The sequence below is a fragment of the Sorex fumeus genome, unplaced genomic scaffold (assembly GCF_029834395.1).
Source record: "Sorex fumeus unplaced genomic scaffold, SorFum_2.1 ptg000044l, whole genome shotgun sequence".
Taxonomy (NCBI): domain Eukaryota; kingdom Metazoa; phylum Chordata; class Mammalia; order Eulipotyphla; family Soricidae; genus Sorex; species Sorex fumeus.
In genome coordinates this window covers 65,278,240-65,302,614 of record NW_026606101.1, presented here as the reverse complement: position 1 = coordinate 65,302,614, position 24,375 = coordinate 65,278,240, and the positions used below count along the sequence as shown (strand labels likewise).

The following is a 24,375-nucleotide window of genomic DNA, read 5'->3' as shown; positions in this document are numbered from 1 at the left end:
CTCTGCATTTCTTTTTCTGAAAGGGCTTATGGATGGGGTGGGGAGCAGGATCAGAGTAAGGGGTCCAAGATGTGGAGGTATATACTGGTTTGGGGGTCTGTCGGGAGATCCCACCAGTACTCCATGCCTCAACAGACAGACAGGAGTCTGGGTCAGAGTTATAGGGGCTACTGGTTGTGCATGCATGGCACCCACAAGTAGCCCTGGGCACGAGGAAGGAGGGAGCTTGAGGGCTGAAAGTACATTTCTTTTCTAGTAGAAGATGAGAGTCCATGACATTTGCTTTGGCTTTTGAAGTCTCAGGTAATTGACATTTCTTACAATCCTCATACGTGTGTAAAGCCAATCTTTGCTACTAAAGTATTTTTGATGCAGCGGTCTTCCAAGTGTGTTTAGGGACGTTTCTGGGTACTTATATAAAATGTACCTTCCTGGACCCCACCTCAGCCCCTAGAGACAGAATCCTGGGAAGGGGTTTGGAATCAGTATTTCAGCAAGTCTCCGGCTTGAGCATGTCCACTCATCAACATAGATGCACTCCCTATCCCCTGCTCCCTGGAAAGGTTTCTACTGCCCTTCTCCCGGCTGATGGTGCCTCAACTTTCCCTTATGAATGGAAGCTTTTGGCTTTGTTTGAGAGAGAGGGACAGGAAAGAATGGGAAAAGCAGCAGCCCCTTTTGGCTGGTTAGACTTGAACCCATCCACTTGCATACACCTGTGGCATGTGTGTGCTGAGAACCTGGCAACCATGGGTATTAGCCACCATGACCGTTACATGCATACGTGTGTGTGTGCATGTGTGTGTGTGTGTGTGTGTGTGTGTGTGTGTGTGTGTGCAGTGTCTGTGCAGGACAGGACCCTCACTCAGTTCCTCACAGAGCCTGTAGGGTCTTACAAGGCTGACGATCCTCCCCAGGTGCATTTGATGCATGAGGAGCTTCAAGGCTAATTTCTGGAGCATAGTTTGAATTCAAATCCTGCATTTCCCCCATCATGTCAAAGAACTATGCAACTCCAGGACACAGGGCTTCTAGAGAGGGCCTGTCACCCAATTCCAGTCCATGGTGATGAAGACAAATGGGAATGCAGCTGATCTCTGAAATGAAAGGAGAGACCTCCGGATTCCAGCATGGATTCAACCATCTCAGGAGTGGACACTGTCTTCCCGAAACTGTATGAAGATGAAGACCAACCACAGCTGAGACAAGAATTCATGGGGCAAATGAGGACAGGTGAGGCAGGGGTCCTGCCTTCAGCATGAGGGGACAGGGGCCACTTCCTGTAGGATAGGCAGAGCAGCTCCTACAGGAAGTGGAACAAGCAGGCTATCCTGAACTGGTGCAGGTGGTCAGGGTGGGGAACGAGGGCAGCAACATATGAGGGATCTCAGACAAGGGACAAGATGAGGAAAGGACAAGGATACAGCTGACAAACTGCTGAGAAGATGCTGGTGCTTTTCTCCTGCCATGAGGGACAGACCTTCTAGAAATGGTTCTGTTTGAGGTTCATCCAGGGGCAGAGTGCAGGGCAGAAATTATCTGCTGAAGAGAGATAATAGAAGAGAGAAAGCAAGGATGAGGAGGAAATCGGGGGCCCTGGCAGGAAGGGAATCTCAGAAGCAGCAGAGAACTGGTATGTGGGAGGAGTCAGGGCTGGAGGGGAGAGGAAGGAGAAGAAGGAGGAGCAAAGGGGACTGGTGGAGGAAGACCAGAGACGCCTTGAAGGTGGAATGCAGTTCTTGATGAAACGGGGGTCCTGCAGGATGCAGGTTGAGGCATGGATCCCAAGAAGGCCAGAGACTTCTTAGAGAGACAGCCTGGGGCTCAGAAGGGTGGGAGGTTGACAATACTTTAGCAGGGGAATATGATTGAATACTAAGAAAGGAATCTTTAGCTCACTAAGGGACTTATGGGGCCTTTTCCTCCTGATCAGAAGAGAAAACAAATCCTGCAGGTCTGACCAGGTAGAAAACGACCAAACCTAGAGAAGGCTTTTGGGACCCTGTGGGACTGTCTCCCCGTGTCAACTGGCAGAAGGTGGTGATAACTCCAGAGAGTATGCAGGTGAACCCCAAAGCAGAGTTGATCAAAGATGTTGTACTTTAACTGGGTGTGTGACGGTTCTTTTATTCTCTTGTCCCTGGAGACAAGAGCAATAAGAATGAGAATTTGGTTTGTCATCAAACACAATGAAAATTGGTCTTAAGTACAAGTGTAAGGTTATGGGCTAAATGTGTGTGTTCTCTCCAAATTTATATAATAAAGCTTCAACATCCATTGTGATGGTCTTTAGAGTGTGGGGGGTGGGCGTAGGGGGTCTAAAGGTGAGGTACTTTGTGTAATTAGACAACTTATAGAAAAGGGCTGGACTTTCTCTCTCTCTCCTCTCTCTATCTGTCTCTGCCTTTCTCTCTATTTCTCTACCACTGCCCCCCCCACACACAAATGAGCACACAGTAAGAAGGCATCCACCTGTAAGCAAGAAAGAAGTATCTCTCACCAGTGTCTAACATCCCAGCCTCCAGAACTGTGAGCTATCCATGTCTATTGGCTAACCCCTCCCCATCTAGCATATGGCACTTGTTAGACATGCCTGAACAAAGTAATACACAGGGCATTAATGCCCATTAGAATAATATATATATGTATATGCCTGTCAAAATAAAACTTATACAGTGTCAAGGGCCCAGTTCAGCATATTTTATCTGTACCTCTTAAAGGATGAATATGTTAGAAGCTCAGAACTCTTTCTGAGTTGAATAGGTTTATTCCAATCATAAGAAAGCACAAAGAAACAAATTCTATCTGTTCATTATTTCAGAAGCCTGGTGGGAAGGAAATGCTCCTGGGGCTAGAAATAGCAATTTAAAACAGGGAAGAAACACCTCAGGAAAAGCAGGATGGAAAATTAAGACAGAATGAGAGATGAGGGACTAGTAGGAAAAACCAGACAACTTTAATAGCTATTAATGAGGTCTTCACTTAAAGTAAAACAAGATGCATTGGAAGATGATGATGTTAAAAAGATCTTGGAAGAACTTCCTGAGATTCGGTAATGGAGGGGAGATGAGCATTCTCAAGGACGATTGCTTGGGACTGTTGAGTAAGGGACACAGCACAAATTTCCACTCTGAGTGCGGATGGGGTACAAATCTCTAACAAATGGGCCCTACAGAAAAATAGCAACACAGCACAAAAGAAGAATGAAGAAATAAAAGAGCAGGAAGGAAAGCTATCCCCAAAGGTTTCAGAAACTGAACAGTAGGAGCCAATCTTAACTGTTGGGGTTTTGTATCAGTGCAGTCTCCCAACCTTCGCTCCAGTGGAAAACCCACCTTGATGGCTGGAGAATCAAGGGAAGCAGGTCAGGCTAGTCAGGGGTACTGGGGGGCTGGGAGAGAATCCCTGGAAATAAGGGAGCCAAGGAAAGGATTTCTAAATTCTGGGCATAAACTCTTCCTGAGTCTCTGGCTGAGATCTGGCCCATGAAGATGTGAGGCAGGCTGATACTCACAGGAACTAAAATCTGAGCTTTGGTCCACTATAGGCAAGACAGAGGTCGCAGGTTGAACCTAACAAATCAACTCTGACAATGTCTACAGTAAGAGCTACAATGCTCTCTGGATCAGTATAGTTTCAACATCACAATATCCATAAAACACAATAGCAGACCACTAGACAAATAAGAAGCCAGTGAAACATCTATTTCCCTGGGGAGGGCAGCTTGGCACCAACTTAGATGACCCAGAGTATAAAGAAGCTAAGTTCAGTGAGGTAAAGAAGAATATGCTTATTGCTAAGCAAAATGAATCAGGAACAGAGGAACAGACATAGAAAGATTGCATTCATCTGGGGAACTTAAAGTAACAAAATAGAAGACTAACACCCAAGAATAGCCGAGATAAGTACCAGGAGGTCTGCTCCATGGCTTGGAGGTCAGCCACACATGCTAGAGGAAAAGGCAGCTCAGATAGAGAAGGGAGCACCAAATAAAGGGTATTGGGAGGATCGTCCCAGAATGGGAGATGCATGCTGAAAGTAGACTATAGACCAAACATGATTGCCACTCAATGCCTATTTTGCAAACCACAGCACCCAAAAAGAGAGACAGAACAAAAGGGAGGCAGGGTAGAATGGGGGGATGGGGAGTGCGAGGGATACTGGTATCAGTGGTGGTGGAGAATGGGCACTGGTGGAAGGATGGACACTCGATCATTGTATAACTGAAACCCAAACAACAACCAAAAAACAACACTGTCCTCCCATTGTTCATCGATTTGCTTGAGCGGACCCAGTAACATCTCCATTGTGAGACTTCTTGTTACTGTGTTTGGCATACTGAATACTCTCGGTAGCTTGCCAGGCTCTCCTAGAGGGGCAGAGGAATCGAACCTGGCTCAGCCGGACTGGCTTCACACAAGGCAAGCACCCTACCACTGTGCTATCACTCCAGTCTACCACTATACCTCATGGTATAAATAAAAAATAAAAAAAAATTTTAAAAAGAATATGCTTATGGCAGTTAAAAATAAAATACATTTCAGTATAAAAAATTAGCAAACTGTGGAGCTAAAAATACATGAGAAAAAGTCACTGGAAGGACTGTTTGCTTTTTAGCAGGATGGAGACAGCAAATTAATCAATGAACTTAAAGATAGATCTAAGGAAGTTAAAGAAGAAATTGAGGAAGAAAATGAACAAAGCCTAAGGGAATCTGTGGGACAATTTCAGGAGTTCTACAAAAGGTAATTGGAGTCCCAGAAGGAAAGAAAAATAAGACTAGAAATAATAATGTGAAAAACTGTGGTGAAACCTTTACAAATAATAGTAAAAAAATCTATACATTACAGATTTAAGAAAGTTGGAGTGTTCTGAATGGGACAAATTTGAGGGGGAAGGGAGTATACACAAACACATAATATTCAAGGAAAAATTAAATAGAAAATCTTGAAAGTGACAATAGTTAAAAAATTGCAGAGTACATACAATCACTAGTTATTCAAATAATTGTACTCATCAGGAACCATGGTAACTAGAAGACAATGACACATCTTTAATGTTCTGAAAGGCGGGGCATGGGGGAATACCTAAAACCGGGAATTGTATACCCAGCAAAAATATCTTTCAGGCATGAGTGCAAAAAAAAGCATTTCTCTGGTAAAGCAAAAATAAGAGAATTTATTGACAGAACCTCTGAACTACAAGTAATGATAAACAGAGTTTTTCAGACTAAAGGAATAATACCAGAAGAAAATTAGAATCTAGGATTAAAGGAAGAACAGGAGATTCAGTAACCATTTTAAATTAAAATAAGACATGTTCAGGCTAGAGTGATGGTACAGCAAGTAAGGCGCTTGCCTTGCATGTAGATGATCTGGGTTGGATCCCCAGAATCCTATATAGTCTGAAGTAATCCCATTACTCCACCACCAGAAATAATTCCTTAGTGCCAAGTCAGGAGGAACCTTTTAGTATCACCAGGTGGGTGACCCCAACATGTTTTTATAAAAGACATTTAAAAAATATTTTAAAAATAGAAGTGATTGTTGTTATTGGCAGTTAGGCACGGGCTTTTGGGAAATGTAATGTACTTTTGGGAAATAATTAGTAACACTGCAGCACTGTCCTTCGTTATTCATCAATTTGCTCAAGCAGGCACCAGTAATGTCTCCATTGTGAGACTTGTTGTTACTGTTTTTGGCATATAGAATACACGATGGGGAGCTTGCCAGGCTCTGCCATGCGGGTGGGATACTCTCAGTAGCTTGCTGGGCTCTCCGAGAGGGGCGGAGGAATCAAACCCATATTGGCTGCGTGCAAGGCAAATGCCCTACCCACTGTGTTATTGCTCCAGCCCCCTGTGCTATTGCTCCAGTTTATTAATAAAAAAAACTTAATAAGAGATTTCCAAGCCTTAATGCAGTCCAAAGGCATGAATGACACATGCTTTTGACACATACACATCCTAAACTCTTTGGAGAAGAGAAACTGAGGCACAATCCAGAGATAGAAATGCAAGGATCCACCCAGATAAAAGTAGACCCTTCAGAAAAGGAGAAACTACAAAAATAAATCTCTGAGATTATGAAAAGACCAGCAGCAACAATGCAAGGGATGAGGTTATGAGAAGACCACAAGTCTTTCCTGTGACAATGCCCAGAATAACTTTAATGTTTTTCAGATATCCAGAGGAAAATTTTGGGAAAAATTCTATCAAAGTTCCTCTGCAAAGCCACTTAGGGCTTGCTCTTCATTCCTGTTTTCCCTTGAACATATATCTTGCTTGCTTTCTTATTCCTATTCTGGAGGAGCCCATGTTCTCTTGAACAATTACTCTCCCTCTTTCCCACCTCTCACATCTTTCTAAGCAAGTTTCACTCACTAAATACTACCTTTCTTCATTCTTTCACCTCCTTCTGAAATTCTTTACTGTGGGAAAAAGGTGGCATGCCCAGAAGGCCTGTGCCAAGGTTAGGATTGACTTTCCTTTCCTTCAAGGAGTAATTCTTGCTCCAGCCGGAGCCCAGAGCTTCCTGAGAAATCAGATGGCAGGAATCATTTCCCATGCCATGCAGAACACGTAGAATCAGGCACAGCTTGACAACAGCCTGTGGGGCTGGCGGGTTGTGAGTTCCATGCCCTGCATGTGCTCATGGCAGAGTTTTACCAGTCCTGACTCAATTCAGGCATTTCCCTGAAAGCTTATAGTCAAGGTGGGTCAAGCAGAGGAGTGGAAACACTTTTATCATCCCTTGTTCCCAAGTTTGCTGAGCCACCCTGGCAACTGTTCCTACCTTATCTTGTAGGTTATAATGTTTCTATTATTGTCTTTGAGACACATATCAACCTATATTTGGAAATGAGAAGTCCTTCAAGCTAGCTACTGTGTTCTTTTCACATATCCCTCATTCTTTGGATACCTTCTTGTTTTCTAACACCAAAAGATGTGCAGAGCTCATTGCAGACTGTCCCTGCCTAGACCTAAAATTTCTCTCATGAGTCCTGACTGCTTTAGTACAGAAAAGCATCTAGAATCCACAATCTGAAAGTTGGGTGCAGTCTAGGCTATGCGGTGTCACTGCTCTTGAGGTAATATAAGTCTCAAGCTTGTGTTTCTCTATCTCTAAAACTATAAGGTCACATCAGTACTTTCAGTTTCCATTCATTCTATGTAATCTTTTGATATTATTCACTCTAACTTCTATGCTTTTTATATAGGTCCCTGTTTCCAGTAGCTTCCATTATCTCCAATATAGTCTTCAATTTCTTCATACATAGTTTAATTCCCATTCATGCTAATCATGCTAGGCTGCTAAGCGTCACAGTGGGCCTTTCCCTAAATATATATATATATATATATACATATATATACACACATATATATATTATATGTATGTATAAATGCCGATTGGACCTACTAACTGCCATTTTGGTAAAGAGATAAAAAGGAAAAAAAATAAGAAAATATTTCTTTTGCTTTGTTTGTTTGTTTCCCAAACTGCTATACTATCACTCTAGTCCTGGATTTTGTTTGTTTTTTAAGGAAGAGAGGTAAATAATATGAATAGAAAGGCAAGAGAAAAGCCAGCCTACCTTTCTAAAAGTACCAATCCATCACCTTTGGGCCATATGTATACAGCTGTACACACAGCCATGCACTCATATACAGTGTTTGAACGCCTTTCTGTTTCTCTAAGGTTGCAAATTCCTGATGCAATTGTTGCTTGTCTCCTTGGTCACTTTTTCTTTTTTTTCTCCTCAATCCCAAGTCCCAACTCCTCTCTTGTGCTTCTAATATTCCATTTTCCCTTTTATCACAGTGCTTTCAGATATCTGTTGATGTCTCTCAGTTCTCCAATCTGCTTGCTTTTTTGGGTGATTTTTCATCCAAATGTCAATGAGAGGACCATATCCTCCACTGAAAACCCTCCACAACTCCCCAAAATATAGAGATTTTCTTTTGATATTTTTTATTTTGCACATGTTCCCACAGAATAGAGTGACTTTTACTGCTGGTCATTATGTCTTTAGCTGTAGATGTGTCTGACCAATGATATTTTTCTTCATTAAAATTTCCATGCATAAGAGCAGCTACAATGTCTTTTTTTTTATCATGATTGTGTCTGAACTTTTTGGGTCAGCACAGGCACATGGTAGATTCACAACAAATTACTTTTACATCAATAACTGTTTTTAGAAACTTGTTTAATCTACAAACATCGGGTTTTTTTTTTAAGTTTTAGGGGAGGAGCTTCCCAAGCAGTGTGCAGGAACCATAGCTACTACTACAGTGACACCTGGACAACGGGGTAAAACGGTCCGATGTTTAGACCTAGTGATAAATTCAACTCAGGTCCAGCATTGCCAGGGGCTACTAGACAGTGCTCAGGGCATCATACAGAGATGGGGACTGAAATTTGGGCCTCAATCATGTAAGACACTTACTCCTGATTCCTGACCTATCTGTCTAGCCCTATTTTTTTTCTATTTAGAATAAAAGACAAACCTAGAGAAAAAATGATGATATAGTGAGATATTTGATATGTGACCACAGCAGAGCCTCTTGGCTTTCATTTAGCGACTTTAAAAGTGTTGTTACTTAGAAGAAACACAAATCATAACCAATGATCTAAATAATCTATTCAGGAAAATAACATGGGAAACCTTTGGCCTAAAAAACTTTCATGGAAGGCATATACAAATTGTATCATTAGCTCATTATGTGGGTGTTTTGGGATTATTAAAATGTCTAGCTTTCTCCCAAAGCTAGAAAAGAGTTTTACTCAGTGTCCAGATATGGAGGCCCAGGGTGCATCTCAGTGACAAAGCAGCCACCTCACATGTGGGAGGCCATGAGTTCAATCACAGCACGGCCCCACATCACCCAGTGTGATCACAGGCACTACTGTTGAGACTCCTGGGACATAAAGTCTGGTGCCCAGGAACCAGATGTATAATCTCTGAATATGGCAACAAAAATACAGTATATTCAGGTGTGACTGTAGATGTATATCTACAGGTGTGTTAGTTGGGCAAAGTGACTGAAATGAATTGGAAAGGAAATATGTTTGAGAATACTCAAAATGGTTTTCTTTTAATTTGTTTTTTGTTTGTTTGTTTGTTTGTTTGGGGGCCACACCTAGCAATGTTCAGACTCTGCGTTCAGGGATCACTTCTCAGGAGACCATCTGGGATTCCGGGGATGAAACCTGGGTGTCCTAACCACTGTACTATTGTTCAGGCCCCATGTTTTCTTTTTAAAACAGAAAAGAATGAAGGATAACTTACTTTACCTAAAAAATAAAACCTCTACTAAAAATACATATAACAATTGTAAACTTTTGATTAACTTAATAATCAGAATGATCTGGTTTGTAACAAAGATATATTAGTATATTGATGAAACAGTATTCAACATTAAAACATAGGGGTCAAAGTGGTAGTACAGCTCTGGAAAGAAAGATGGCGGCCGCACAGGAGCCTTGTGGACAGCAGGTTTGAACTGGGGGTCGGGGGCGGCAGGGACCTCATGGGAAGGTGGGCGTTCCGGTCCGTCCTTCACGCCCTACCAAGGTCACCAGTTGCCCCCCACGAGTGGCTCTCCAGCACGGCCACAGCCCCAGAAGCACAAGGACTTAACGCAGAAAACCAGCCGCTTGGAGCAGAAAAGCAAATGGACTATGTGTTAAACCGTGCCATCAGGCCTGCCCGGAGGGGAAAGGGTGTTGCCCCATTCTCCCTCTCCTCTCTGGAAAGAAAGATGGCGGCCACACGGGAGCCTTGTGGACAGCAGGTTTGAGCCGGGGGTCGGGGGCGGTAGGGACCTCATGGGAAGGGGGGGCGTTCTGGCCCGTCCTTCACGCCCTACCAAGGTCACCAGTTGCCCCCCACGAGTGGCTCTCCAGCACAGCCACAGCCCCAGAAGCACAAGGACTTAACACAGAAAACCAGCCGCTTGGAGCAGAAAAGCGAATGGACTATGTGTTAAAACATGCCATCAGGCCTGCCCGGAGGGGAAAGGGTGTTGCCCCATTCTCCCTCTCCTCTCTGGAAAGAAAGATGGCGGCCACACGGGAGCCTTGTGGACAGCAGGTTTGAGCCGGGGGTCAGGGGCGGTAGGGACCTCATGGGAAGGGGGGGCATTCCGGTCCGTCCTTCATGCCCTACCAAGGTCACCAGTTGCCCCCCACGAGCGGCTCTCCGGCACAGCCATGACTCCAGAGCACAGAAACCAATCTCTTAACTATCTAACTTTTAATAGAAATACTTCCAGGGCTAGGTAAGGTAAGGTAAGGTAAAGGCCCTCCCGTTGATCGTCGATTTGCTCGAGCGGGCCCAATAACATCTCCATTGGAGACTTTGTTGTTACTGTGTCTGGCATATCGAATACTCTCGGTAGCTTGCCGGGCTCTCCGAGAGGGGCGGAGGAATTGAACTCGGGTCGGCCATGTTGGCCGCTTGTAAGGCGAACGCCCTACCCGCTGTGCTATTGCTCCAGCCCAATAAGTAAAATTCCAGGGCTAATAAGCAAAATAGCAGAAATTCCAGGGCTAATAAGTAAAATAGCAGAAATCCAAATTATTTAACATCATTCAATTCTTAAACCCAGCTGTTGAAAGCAAATCATTTCACGCTTTTTCAGCATGTCTGATTTGGTGGGGGGGGGGGGTCGTAAACTCTAAATAATAATGGTGCAACTTTTATTAAAACAATGAATCTAGTCAAAGTAGATAGAGTGTTAACTAGAACTCATCTGCCTCACAGATATTGGGAGGGGTGGGAGGTGGGGTTCTATTGGGGTTCGCGGTTAAAAATAAGTATTGGTAAAGGGAAATGTGTTTGATATTTACATGACTGAGACCTAAACCTGAAAGCTCTGTAACTTTTCCCACAGTGATTCAATAAATAAATAAATTATAAAAAAAAAAACAAAGTGGTAGTACAATGGGTAAGGTGCTTGCCTAGCATGTGGCCAGACTGGGTTTGATACTCAGCACCACATATGGTCCATTGAGCCTCAACATGAAATGATCCCTGAGCACAGAACTAGGAGTAAGCCCTGATCATTGCCAGATGTGCCCCCCCAAAGATAAAAAGAATATCAAAAACACAATTTATAGCACTGCACTGTAGCACTGTCCTCCCATTGTTCATCAGTTTGCTTGAGCGGGCCCAGTAATGTCTCCATTTTGCAACTTGTTGTTACTGTGTTTGGCATATTGAATACATCACAGGTAGCTTGCCAGGCTTTGCCGTGCGGGCGAGATACTCTCGGTAGCTTGCTGGGCTTTCTGAGAGGGGCAGAATAATCGAACCCAACTCGGCCGGGCTGGCTGCATGCAAGGCAAATGCCCTATCACTGTGCTATCGCTCCAGCTCACAATTTATATAAGGAACATAAAACATAATAGCACTGAAATGGACTATGTGTTAAACCGCGCCAGCATGCCTGCCCGGAGGGGAAAGGGTGTTGCTCCATTCGCCCAATCCTCTCTGGAAAGAAAGATGGCGGCCGCACGGGAGCCTTGTGGACAGCAGGTTTGAGCCGGGGGTGGGAGCGGCAGGGACCTCATGGGAAGGGGGGCGTTGTGGGCCATCCTTCACGCCCGACCGAGGTCACCAGCTGCCCCCCACGAGCAGCTCTCCGGCACGGCCACGGCCCCGGAAGCACAAGGACTTAGTACAGAAAGCCACCTGCTTGGAGCAGAAAAGCAAATGGACTATGTGTTAAACCGCGCCAGCATGCCTGCCCAGAGGGGAAAGGGTGTTGCTCCATTCGCCCAATCCTCTCTGGAAAGAAAGATGGCGGCCGCATGGGAGTCTTGTGGACAGCAGGTTTGAGCCGGGGGTGGGAGTGGCAGGGACCTCATGGGAAGGGGGCGTTGTGGGCCGTCCTTCACGCCCGACCGAGGTCACCAGCTGCCCCCCACGAGCGGCTCTCCGGCACGGCCATGACTCCAGAGCACAGAAACCAATTTCTTAACTATCTAACTTTTAATAGAAATACTTCCAGGGTTAATAAGTAAAATAGCAGAAATTCAAAACCGCTATTGCGGCCGCGCAACTTCATTTTATTCTTAAACCCAGCTGTAGAAAGCAAATCATTTTACAACGCTGTTTTAGCATGTCTGATTGGGGGGGGGGTCGTAAACTCTAAACAATGATTGCGCATCTCCTATTGAAACAATGTATCTAGTCAAAGTAGATAGAGTATTAACTAGAACTCATCTGCCTCACAGGAATTGGGAGGGGTCGGAGGTGGGGTTCTATTGGGGTCTGTGGTTAAAAATAAGTATTGGTAAAGGGAAATGTGTTTGATATTTACATGACTGAGACCTAAACCCGAAAGCTCTGTAACTTTTCCCACAGTGATTCAATAAAGAAATAAATTATAAAAAAAAAATAATAGCACTGTAGCACTGTCCTCCTATTGTTCATGAATTTGCTCGAGCAGGCACCAGTAATGTCTCCATTGTGAGACTTGTTGTTACTAATTTTTGGCATATCGAATATTCCACGGGGAGCTTGCCAGGCTCTGCTGTGCAGGCGGGATACTCTCGGTAGCTTGCCAGGTTCTCCGAGAGGGGCGGAGGAATAGAACCCAGATCAGCCACGTGCAAGGAAAATGCCTTACCCACTTAATAAAGTAGATATCTTTAATAACTGGTGTTGGCACAGTTATCTATTCACCTGAACAAAAACAAGGTAAGCACACATATCCTAATACATATTCAAAAACAAATTATAAAATAACCCTGGTGTTTATCAACACCAGAATGACCAATAAGCAATGGAATGCTATAGTACACTGTGACTAATGATTACTGCACACACATACACACAAGTAAATTTCACCAATATAATCTAAGTGAAAGAAGACAAACACAAAATATACATTGAACAATCCCACTTATGAAACAGTCTTGAACCCATAGCTGATAAGATTGTCAGAACAGGAACTGCTTCTGACTGTGGCTTCAGGAAGGCCAGTGACTGGGCTGGACCAAAGGGCTGACAAAACTTTCTCTGGACAGTTATTTAGATTTCACAATTATGTACATTTTAACAATTCTGTAAAAGAACATTTAGGTCTTGTATATTTCAGGGGGTGGATAGGTTGTGCAGTGGGTAAGGTGCTTGCCTTGCATATGGCTGACCCAGGTTCAATGCTTATGGTCTCATGAACCTCACCAGAAGTGATCCCTGAGAAAAGAGCCAAGAGTAAACCCTGTGCAACCCCCACGATGTGGCCCCAAAACAAGAAAACAAAAAGACTTGTATATATTTTTACATAAATACTACCTACATTAAAAAGAGTATAAACTATTTGACTCTAAGGGCATTTATGCTAAAGTGTTCAAGAACAATATGTACCCAGGTCTGAGATTTTAGCCAGAACTGTATCAATGAAGTTGGATGGAGTAATGAGTACAGAGATGGATTATTATTTAATAAAGCAAACAGAAAAACATTAGTTCCGGAATCTAGAAGGTGAGTAGAGGATTGTCCTTTGTAAAATTCCATCAATTTCTCTGTACACTTGATTTTTTTCAAAATAAAATACTGGGAAAAATTAATTTCATGGATACTAAACATTTATCTATAGAAAAATTCCCCTCCCATAAAAAAGTACAGAAAATAATTTTAAAGCATTAAAGTCTTGGTGTGGACAGAACTTTTAAAACAAACCAGAAAGTCTAAGAGTAAAGGAAAAGATAGATTTTTAACTACGAATATTAATCATTTTTGCAAATCAAGGGATATCACAAACAGTTTCCCAACAACAGGTTGGGGCACTAATTATATCAGGTATGGCATACATGGGGTTAACATCCTTAATACAAGAAGACTTCCTACACACTTCTCAGAAACCAACAAACAACCCAAGAGAAAAATAGGCAGAGACATGTACAGATAATTAACAGGAGAGGAAACGAATCCCAGTGACTGTGAAAAGACATTAATATCTCTAGCAGTCAGTTGAAAATGCAAATTAAAACAAAATGAGGTATCATTTTTCATCTTTGGATTAGCAAATTTTTAAAGATTGATCACCTCCCGTGCTGGTGAGGCTATTGGAAGACAGGCTCCGCACACTCCTAGTGGAGTGTGAATGTTTACAAACTTTTGGAAAAGCAACCTGGCAGTAAGAGGGCCCAGGAGACACACAAGACAGAATAACAGGCATGCTATGATCTCATTTTTATCAAACACACATTTCCACCTACTTGAACAGAGAGAAAAATGCAAAAGGAGACACATCTGTCTGGGAAATGACTCCTTAGGACAGGGATTAGGAACTATAGCCTAGTTGGCAACTGGGTTTTATAATCCCAAAGCAAAGAGGGCTGTTTATATCTTTTTGAAGGGCTACCTTTTACATTATGATATGGTCACCTACAGAACAGCTTCTCTCTGATCCCTTACTCAGCAAAACCTAAATTATTGATTTTATGATCTTTAAGGTAAACTTGCCATGTCCTGCTTCAGTGGAATTGTATTTCTTTATTCTCTGACTTTTTCTTCGCTGTATTGGTTTGGCTATTATAGTAATTAAGGGTTGCTTTGGCAGTTTAAAGAATATAAGCATATCAGAAGGAAGATGGATCGCTTGAACACTATTGGGAATGAATTTGAGTCAAGCCAACCACGAGGCCTACTTCATGAGCCACAGTAGCTGGCAGAGTGCAGGAGCCTGATGTTCTCGGGACTGGTGGAGTTGGAAAGAAAGGAAATAATTTGTAAGAATTCAGAGTTCTGCAGGATTGGATATGGATCATGAGGCATACAGACACAGGAAACAACAAAGTGACAGTCATTATTTGAGCAATGCAACTCTTGAGATAAGGGGCAGGGAGGCTCAGAGAGTTCAACTATGACCCTTTTGAGTGGATTCTGGTGGAATTGCATGACCGAGGTGGCTATGGAGAGATGCTTGGACCTGCTTGGGGATAGAAGGGAAGTAGCATGGGAAATACAACTTTGGCTGTATTCATCCTACAGGTGGTAAAGAGAGCTCCCAGGAATGCCTGAGCTGCATCTGAGTCTGCTCCCTCCTAACAGGTGCCTCTGATGCTGTGCCCAGTGGTATAGATTTCTCCAGAGTGGCTATCCAAACTCTCCTCTCCCGGCTTCCTCCTCCGGCACCTGATCTTCCTTGAATATGTGTCTCGCTTCCTTGTCTCTATGTCTTTTTGTTTGCTAGCTCTTTCAAGCTCATATTTTCTTTTGCACACACATTCCTTCCCTTTGTTCCTCCCTCCTATTTGACTAATTAAGTTTTATTCAATAAACATGGTTGTGCTTCGCTAAAAAAATAACTCCGTGGGCAGACACACATGGCTTTGGAGCTGAAAGAGCACATTCCATGTAGCTTCTACCCAAAAGCTGCCTTGGAGGAGCAGCTCTGAGGATTTCTCCTGGATCAAATCCTTCCAGACTCTTCTCTCTGCTGAGAGAGGGTACAGGACACCAACCCTCCCCAGTTGGTGGGGTGCCTCCCCTCATCACCACCCACCGTTCTAAACTCTGTCTTTCATCTAAGACTACCACAAAGGACTCACCAAGGAGCTAGTGTAGGTGGGGTCTGAGGTGTCATCCTGGAGGTAGCGGGAAAGGCCAAAGTCAGACACCTTGCACACCAGGTTACTGTTGACCAGGATGTTCCTGGCAGCCAGGTCCCGGTGCACATAGTTCATCTCCGACAGGTACTTCATGCCCGCCGCGATGCCCCTGAGCATTCCCACCAGCTGGATCACCGTGAACTGTCCATCATTTTGCTGTCAAAAGACAAGAAGGGAGCTGGGATCAAGAGGGGTCTCAGTGGTTAAAAAGAGGCTAGGGTAATATGGCTTCACTGCCTGCTTCCCTTGGATAAGGTAAAAGGTAAAGGTAAAGGCCCTCCCGTTGATCGTCGATTTGCTCGAGCTGGCCCAGTAACGTCTCCATTGGAGGCTTTTGTTGTTACTGTGTCTGGCATATCGAATACTCTCGGTAGCTTGCCGGGCTCTCCGAGAGGGGCAGAGGAATCGAACCTGGGTCGGCCTTGTTGGCCGCTTGTAAGGCGAATGCCCTACCGCTGTGCTATCTCACCATCCCTTGGATGGTGCCCGCAAATCTGCTCAGGACACCCTCCCCCTTCCCAGCTCCATCCTCCTCCCTTTCCTTGAGTGCTCTGCTCTCTTCTCCTTGCCAACTCCTGTCAATTTCTTCTCCAAATTACATCTCAAAGCCATCCCCTCCTCTCCATCCCCACTGCCACCATTCCCAGCAAGTCATTGCCATCCATCACCAGTAACAACCGCCCACACCTGCCCTCCCTGCCTGGTCCCTCCTCTACCAGTGGTGAGAGTCATCTTCATAAGACATAAATCAGGCCATGTCACTCCCTGGCTTAAAGCTCTCTAACAGCCTGCTGCCTTCCTGAACAGCTCCAAACTCCCGAGCACGACTTGGAGGCCCATGAGATCAGTTCCTGCAGCATGTATATGGGTGTGTCCCTCCTGTTCAATTCCCAATGAGGGGCTAACTTGCAAACCTTTCCTAAGACAGCTCTTCCCACTCTGGCGTCTTAATCCATGCCATCGCTCTGCTTCTCTCCACAATCAAAACTTGTTTTCTTTTCAAGCCCATGCTGCCTTAGAGGGAAGATCTCTGCAATGACCTTGTTCCCCCTACACTAACGTTTGGAACTATGGTTCCACATCTGCACACAAGCAGAGAGTGCCCGTTCTTCCCAGGACTCAGGAAGGTCTAGGAGGCCAGCTTCAACTCAGTGGCCCCTCAGATGCCAGGTCAGCAACCACTATAAACCACACTCAACAACACAGTATCTCAGCAGCCATCTCTTCTCAGAGGACTTATTGAGGACACCATCTTCTGGGTGTGGCGGAGGAGATGGATTATTAGTGCTCCTAAGTATACAGTCCACAGTACATTGAATCCAACAAGTTGACATCTGTAATTGGTAGCCTAGCTGCAGTGGGAGGAACCTGATGAGAGGAACCTGATAATGCAGCCCCAGCATTTGGATCAATGGTCCACAAATATTGATTTCTTCCATCACTTGATTTTCAAATGCTACGTCAAACTTCACAGAATCTGTGGCATGTGTGTGTTCTGTTGTGGTGATGGTTTTGGTTTTGGTCTACACCTGGTGGTGCTCAGGACTTACTCCTAACTCTGTACCCAAGGATCACTCCTTGCATTGCTGTGCCAACATATATGCCAGGGATCAAACCCGAATCAGCTGCTTGCAAAGCAAGCATCTTACCTGCTGTACTATCTCTTCAGCCCATCATAGAATCTATTTTGATCCTTAAACCTGACTCTGTAAAATAGGTTACAGAGACTAAGTGTGTGATTTTCACACAGAAGTCAAAGTAAGTTTAAGCTCTAGTATCATGTAAAGAAAACTGGGCACAAACATCAAAGGAAAAAGAGCCACGAGTGATTAATGATGTCTACTCCAGCCATTGAAACAGAAAGAAGATATTAGCAGACCTCAGATCCGCAACTCTTCCTGTCTCTGCTCTTGCCCAATGTTTCCCACTGAAAAACACTGACTCTACAGTGGGCAACACATTCTTAGGCATTTTCATGGGAATCGCATATTTTAAGTGACAAAGTTATGCCCACTGAGTTTATAATCCTAGTAAAATTTAAAGACATAAAAATATATTAAAATTTTCTGGCATCTTCAACTATTTTAGGTTTAGTTCATTGGTACATATCCCCAAAAAAGAGCCTCTAAAGATGGGAATATCACCAAAGATAAATGAGACAGAAAAGAAGAAACTTAAGCAGATTTCTTAGTGAGTGAGGGCAGAGACCTGAGTCTGCTGAGCTCCTGCTAAAACATAGCACAGAGAAGAAACACAGGCCTCGGTAAAATGATTTAAACTTTTGTCCCCCCATAAAGTGCTTTCTGCTGAATTGCTTTCCTGCAAATTCACTGAAGCCACTTGCTGGCCCTTTTATTAGACAGGAAGGATTTAGGTATTTCAACTTGCATTGACAAATCCACTTCAGGAAATGAAACCCTTATTTGATTTGTTTGAAGAGAATGAATCATAGATTTTTTTTAACTGAAAGAGACCTTTCAAGATTATCCGGCTCAATGCCTTTAGTTTATAGATTGGGAAATTGAGTTAACAGATCTGTTCAAGGCCACTGGGTGACTCATAGCAGAGTCCAAAGTTGAATCTCAGTCTCAGGACCAATCTGGTATCTTTCTGACATCTGGGTTACTGTTCTTCATCTTTAGCCCATGAATGAGCTTCCCTGGTGGGAAATGTCCTGATTTGACATTGCTCAGTAGCTTCCAAGAGTTTTCCCGTTATGACCATCTGCGAATGAACCAGTGACAATGCAAGGCCAGGCTGTAGGCATGAAGGCCGTATGGAGCACGTCAGCTGTCTTGGCTCAGACAAAGGGACACTGATGAGGGCTTCGGGGGATGTTCCTGAGATTATGGAAAGAGCCACCAGATTGAGTTCTCCAAACCTGAGTGCCAAGAAGGAGATGCTTATGGACGGATTTGCATACAAACGACTTCATGGCACTGCCATTAATAAAATGAATAATCAAACCCTACTGAACACGTGGCTAAGGAATAAGAAGGTGAGCTCTCCAGAAATGGCAGGTTCTTGGTCCTGCAATCAGAGAGGAATAGTGAGGGTGGCAGGTGCTTGTGGGAGCCTAAAGCCCAGAACCACTCTCAGGTACTCACCCAGAGTGGGACCATGGCCACGTCCAAGCCATGGGACCCACGGGGGGGGGGGGGGGGAGAAAACTGTCACACAAAGGAGGACAAACCCTATTCCTTTCTTCTCCAAATGGTGATCCTAAAATTATACGACTTCCCAGAAGATGGACCCTGCAGAACTGAACTGATGACCTACTTTTCGATTTTATCAAGCAGCAGATGCATCAATTAATGTTGCTGCGCTCCAGGGTCTGGTGGTAAGGCTGGAATTAGATTTATAGATTACCTGCCTCCATGACTCGCACTGAGTCCGAGACGCTTCATTTCCCCTCTCCTCCCGGCACTGCCCGCTCCGGCCGCTCCCTGCTGCCATCCTTTCTCTGCCATTTCCTTTCCCCTCTCCTGCCACTAGCTTTGTTCCCACCACCTGGGCCTCATCGTGGTAAATAATCCTGGTGCCCCTCAGGCCTCCACAATCTGAGCTCCAGTGAAAACAGCTCTGTGTAGAAGGAGAGAGCTGGGTTCTATCTGAACACAGGCTTCCAAGAAGGACTTTCCCGATCTCCTGAATCCTGCAAGCTCCAGAGAGTGAGGATGATCACTTCCCCTGATCACGTGGTGACGTTCTGTGAAGGACAGCCAGGGGTCTTGTACAATATAAATAACTCCTCAAAGTCCCCTAGCGTCTGGTTCCTGAAAACACCCTTTTCCCCAGCATTGCACTCTGCTCACTTTTGACTGTCTTCATGAGATCCCTGATCACAGATGCTTTCACCCCACTTCCCAAATCATGGTCTGCACCCTGCTCTCATAGAGGAGATCTAGGAGCAAGGAAAAGAGGCCCTTACTCTCAGGATGACCACAACTCTCCTGAGGACTTTTGTTTCAGGGATTGCTCTTCATGGCTGTCGTCAGCAAGGATTGAGCTGGTGCTCATGGTTTCAGAGTTGGAGCCTCCTCCATGCTCTCCAGGAGGCTGTGCCTGGCCAGGTGATTGAGTACAGGAACTGTAAGGAACATCATTGTCTTCACCTCACACCAGGACAGCCACTCCTGCCCATGCACAGATGAGGCTGATAGTGTGCCCGCCCCTCAAAGGGAGCTTTGGCACCAAGTCCCCAGCTACCTTTCCACACTGCAGCCTAAGTGCTGCTCTCATCATCGAATCAACTGCCCAGCTGCTGGCAGATGACCAAACGGACATACCAACCTCAGCCACTGAGCACTGCTCTGTCAGCCGGCTCCTTTGTCCCCAATATACAATCAATCTCTCCTCCCTTGGAAAGCCTCGGGGGCATCCCAGGGACATTTTCCACTCCTTTTGGCTGCCTTTTAGGAATGTTTGCCTGGACACAAAAATAGCACAGGTGGCAGCTTCGGGCAGTGGTGGACCCAGGGTGCTCATGGTGGGGACTTCTGAGGGGACAATGCCCTCTCCAGTGGGAGACCCCATGCAACGATGAGGCCTGTCCCTTTCCTGCCTTTTGCTCTGGGTAGCTGATGGTTTGTAGGTGATTTCTGAGGCTCAGGGATAGACCAGCTTGGCCTTGGCCTTCTCCTCTTGGAGATGCTTTTTCTGGGGACCCAGTTTTCTGTGGGGAAGCACTGTCAGGCCACAGAAAAAGATGCCAGCAGCATGGAATGCCATCAGCTGGCAGGTGAGTGAGTGAGACTGCAGAAGATTCCAGGTCTCAGTCCTGGAGTAGTCCCCGCCAGCACCTCACACTTCAGAGAGGACCCCTGGGACCTGCCCAGACTAGGCATACTAGGTGGTGTGACTCAGTCTGGAAAGTCTTGGGGTGCTTGTCCCAATGCATTAGGGCGGTGTCCCTTTCATCTTGATCAGGCCAGCACCCAGGAAAGAGCAGGATGGGGCCATCCCCCAGGAACCTTTCCATGGCCAGCTGTCCAATGGGCCTTTGAGCTGCAAGCACAGCTGGGAGTGGGTGGCAAACAGAACCAGGTCCTGGTACTGAGCCAAAGTCCATGTTCAGAAGAACCCTGTCCTTTCTTTGCGGCTGTCCCCTGGACACCCCAGATGTTCACAATGGGGCCTTTGGCTCGAGGACCCTGATTCCCAGCCTGTGCTCAGTCCCCCGATTCCCACATGGTGTCAAGCACACCCCCTACTTGCAACAGCTCAGACAGAGACCCGAGGGGTGGGGGAAACCAGTCCCACTGTGGCACCCAGGGCTATGTTCTGGCAGCAACCTTTGACACACAGCCCACCTGGCCCCTGTAGATTCCCCCACCTCCACTGGAGGCTGCTGGGGTGTCACATCCCAAAATGATCCATGGACACATATGGGAACCTGTGGTCCTCGTCCCCTTTTCCTGCTCAGACAAGCACAGCCAAAGGGCAGGTGGCCCCGAGCAGGGGGAACAATGACTTGGACCTGCTGGGTGTGAACACCGGGCCCAGGCAACCCAGGAAGTCTCTTCGGTGTCTGTGATTCTCCTGAAGGCCACCTTCACCCCACTCCAAGGTGCTGTCACTCAACCAGCAGGCATGGAGCTTGGCTATGCCTAGGTCTATACCATCCTCCTCCTGAGCATCCTTCCATGAGCCATTCCTCTTAGTAAGAGACCCACCAGGCCTGCTCACTCCTCAGAAACCTCCCAGTCCTGGGGCACTGAGTGTAGCTCCTCTTCACACATTTCCCTCCCCTCTCCCCCAGTACTGGCATTTTCCATGTACCCCCGGAAAGAGAAGCCTTGGTTCTCACCCTGAGGAAAGAATCCAAAGCGCCATTCTCCATGAACTCCGTGATGATCATGACGGGCCGGCTCTTGGTGACCACACCCTCTAGGCGAATGATGTTGGGGTGGTCGAACTGGCCCATGATGCTTGCCTCACTCAGAAAGTCCCGGCGCTGCTTCTCCGAGTAGCCGGCCTTCAGTGTTTTGATGGCCACGTAGATCTCCCTCTTGCCTGGGAGTTTCAAACGCCCCTTGTACACCTCTCCAAACTCTCCTGCAACAAGAAAGCAATTATTACCTCTCTTCCCTGTCTGTGAAACCACCAGAGATGCAGCTTCCCCAGTAAGGGGTGAGCCAAGTGGAACTGTGGGCAAGGAGCAGAATCCGTTTTCTTGGACCATCCTAAGGGTGTCTTGACTCTGGTCAGTTCTTGGTTCTCAGAAACCATTCTGGTAAGTAACATGAAATTCTGGTATCTATATAGATTTTTCTTCCTCCTCATGTGGTTTTCCATTTGTGCCCTATAAACCCATTAAAACCAAACGGTCCGTTTCTCTCTGGCAGAATCCTAATTAATTTAGAGCACAACAAAGTCCAGGGACTCAGGGATATGGCAGACACTTTAGTCCTTTGAGTGAGATGTACAGTGTCTATGCTCCTACATTGCTTTGAAAGGGTTTGTGGCTCTAGGGACCTCCAGAAAGCAGACACTGAGGACTTATCAGGGTAAGAGTTTTAACTGTGCAAGTTAAAAGGGGGAGCAGGGATGACCGATGCTGGCCCCAGACCACAACTCTGTGCTGACTCGAAGAATGTGAAGCAGGACCAGAGTCAAGGGTGCCCTGACAGCAGTTCTATGTATAACCTCCTCTTTGGCCTAGGACAGTGAGAACCCCAGACTAAACACCCCTTCTGGGAGGCTCCTAGCACCTGCTATGCTGAGTCTCTATCCAGGCTGCTGGGAAGAGCCAGTGACTGCAGGGAAACTGAGGTAGATCCTGAAGTAGCCACCATCAAGACTGTCAGCTCATTGCCTGTCTGACAGATGAATAGTAAGTCTTTTTTTCCAAGCAAATATGCGCTGTAGCCCTCCATGATGTCACACATGATTGCAGCAAAATCACCAAGAGTAAAAATAATTCTGATAACATCATTTTAAACGTGGTTTAAAACTTTTTTTTCTCTTGAATTAAATGCAACGAGGTTCCAAGAGTTCCTTTATGAGTTATTTTGGTTTGGAAACTTCTAGTTCTTTCATGAAAAGCAATTTAGTATCTGCTCAGAAGTGCATCCTGAAATGTATGTGACCTTTGACTGATAGGTCTGATAGGAGAAACACAGCTTTCCACAGGACAACATTTTTTTTAAACTCAAAGTTTCTGGAAGAAAATGATGAATCTAACTCTGAGCAATCAGATAAACTACTAGCAGTATTAGAAAAGCATGTAAGCGGCTCCTATGTCATCTCATGGGCAGTTCTTGTCATTTTATACTATGAAACAAAGATTTTAGGAGGAAGCTATGGCTAAAGCTTCCTGTAGTGCTGGATATGGTAGAATCTCAGGCTGGCTCAGGCTGGCTCAGGCTGGCTCAGGCCCACCAGAAAGACCTCAGCCAGGGCCTACACTATACCTCATGTATAACACTGGGCTGACATTTAATCACATGCTGTTTGGGGAGTTGCTTGAGTTCTGACAGTTTTGTTCATGTTTATAGCTTGGGCACCACACTTTAGGGTCTCCTAGGTAGGCAAGCCAACAGCAAGCAGCTGTCGTGTTAGTTATTGTTTCTTTGACTTTTGCTCTGTCTACTCACGGAGGCTCTACCACTTCTCTTACCACAAGAAGATGAAGAGTCATATTTATACTCTTTTTCTTAAAAAATAATTTTAAAGGATATTCTGTGATTTATAATACTATTAATGGTAACTTCCTATGCACATAATTCCAACACCACACCCATCGCCAGTGTACCCACCTCCCTCCCCCCAAGACATATTTATATTCCTACAGACTATTCACAACAGCCGTTTCCTGTACTGCCTGACCCTAGACCCATCACCAGTGCAACAGATAGAGAAAAACATGTCCACCTGCCATGGCCGAGCGCTGAAGCCTGACGGAGGAGTGATACGTACTGACTTCAGGAGGTCACAACATACTGCTCAGTGAAGAGGAAAAGAACAAGTTACAGAATGTGATGTGTGTCTGTGCAAAGGAACAAGATGGAAAAAAAATCTGTATCCAATTTTCTTTTAACTTCAAATTACTTTTGAAAAAGTTTACACTAACAGGTAGCAATAGGAATGGAGAAGTAGGGATTAGTAAACCTCATTTCTTCTATGTTGTTTGAATTGTTACAATAATGGTTTTGTAGTCCAAATGAGTAAAATATAAAGGAAATTACTGAGCAACTGGGGTCTGTTGCATGAACATGCATGCATATTATAAGCAGATATATAGTGTGCATATATGTATATGTGTTTCTACATGCCCTTATGCATATATGTGTATCTATAGGCATGCCTGTAAGTGTATATCATCCATTACCTGATATCTTGATCTAAAAGTATTCAATAACCATGATAAAAAGGCCCTCCCGTTGATCGTCGATTTGCTCGAGCGGGCCCAGTAACGTCTCCATTGGAGACTTTGTTGTTACTGTGTCTGGCATATCAAATACTCTCGGTAGCTTGCCAGGCTCTCTGAGAGGGGCGGAGGAATAGAACTCGGGTCGGCCATGTTGGCCGCGTGTAAGGCGAACGCCCTACCCGCAATAACCATGATCTGACTAAACATAAATTGCATATTCAATAAGCATACAAATAGAATAACACAGGTTAGGAGTTCTACCTTTTTGTAATCATAATAGTGGGTCATATTTTCTTTTAGACAAAAGTTGGTCAATGAAACAAAAGGAGGAAATGGGACACTAATGTTTCCTGACTACCTACTCTGTGGCAGGCACAG

The 24,375-nt window shown here is 45.1% G+C and overlaps 1 protein-coding gene across 2 annotated transcripts in view; it reads right to left on the bottom strand.

Annotated features, from left to right (window-relative positions):
- Window positions 1-24,375, bottom strand: part of EPHB1 (EPH receptor B1) — a 397,511-nt gene that overhangs the window by 36,561 nt on the left and 336,575 nt on the right. For both annotated transcript variants that reach the window (XM_056121704.1, XM_056121703.1), the window contains 2 exons: window positions 21,433-21,680; window positions 15,564-15,779 (listed from right to left, as the gene is read on the bottom strand). In XM_056121704.1, the coding sequence (XP_055977679.1) occupies window positions 15,564-15,779; window positions 21,433-21,680 (464 nt within the window). The remainder of the gene's footprint in view (window positions 1-15,563; window positions 15,780-21,432; window positions 21,681-24,375) is intronic.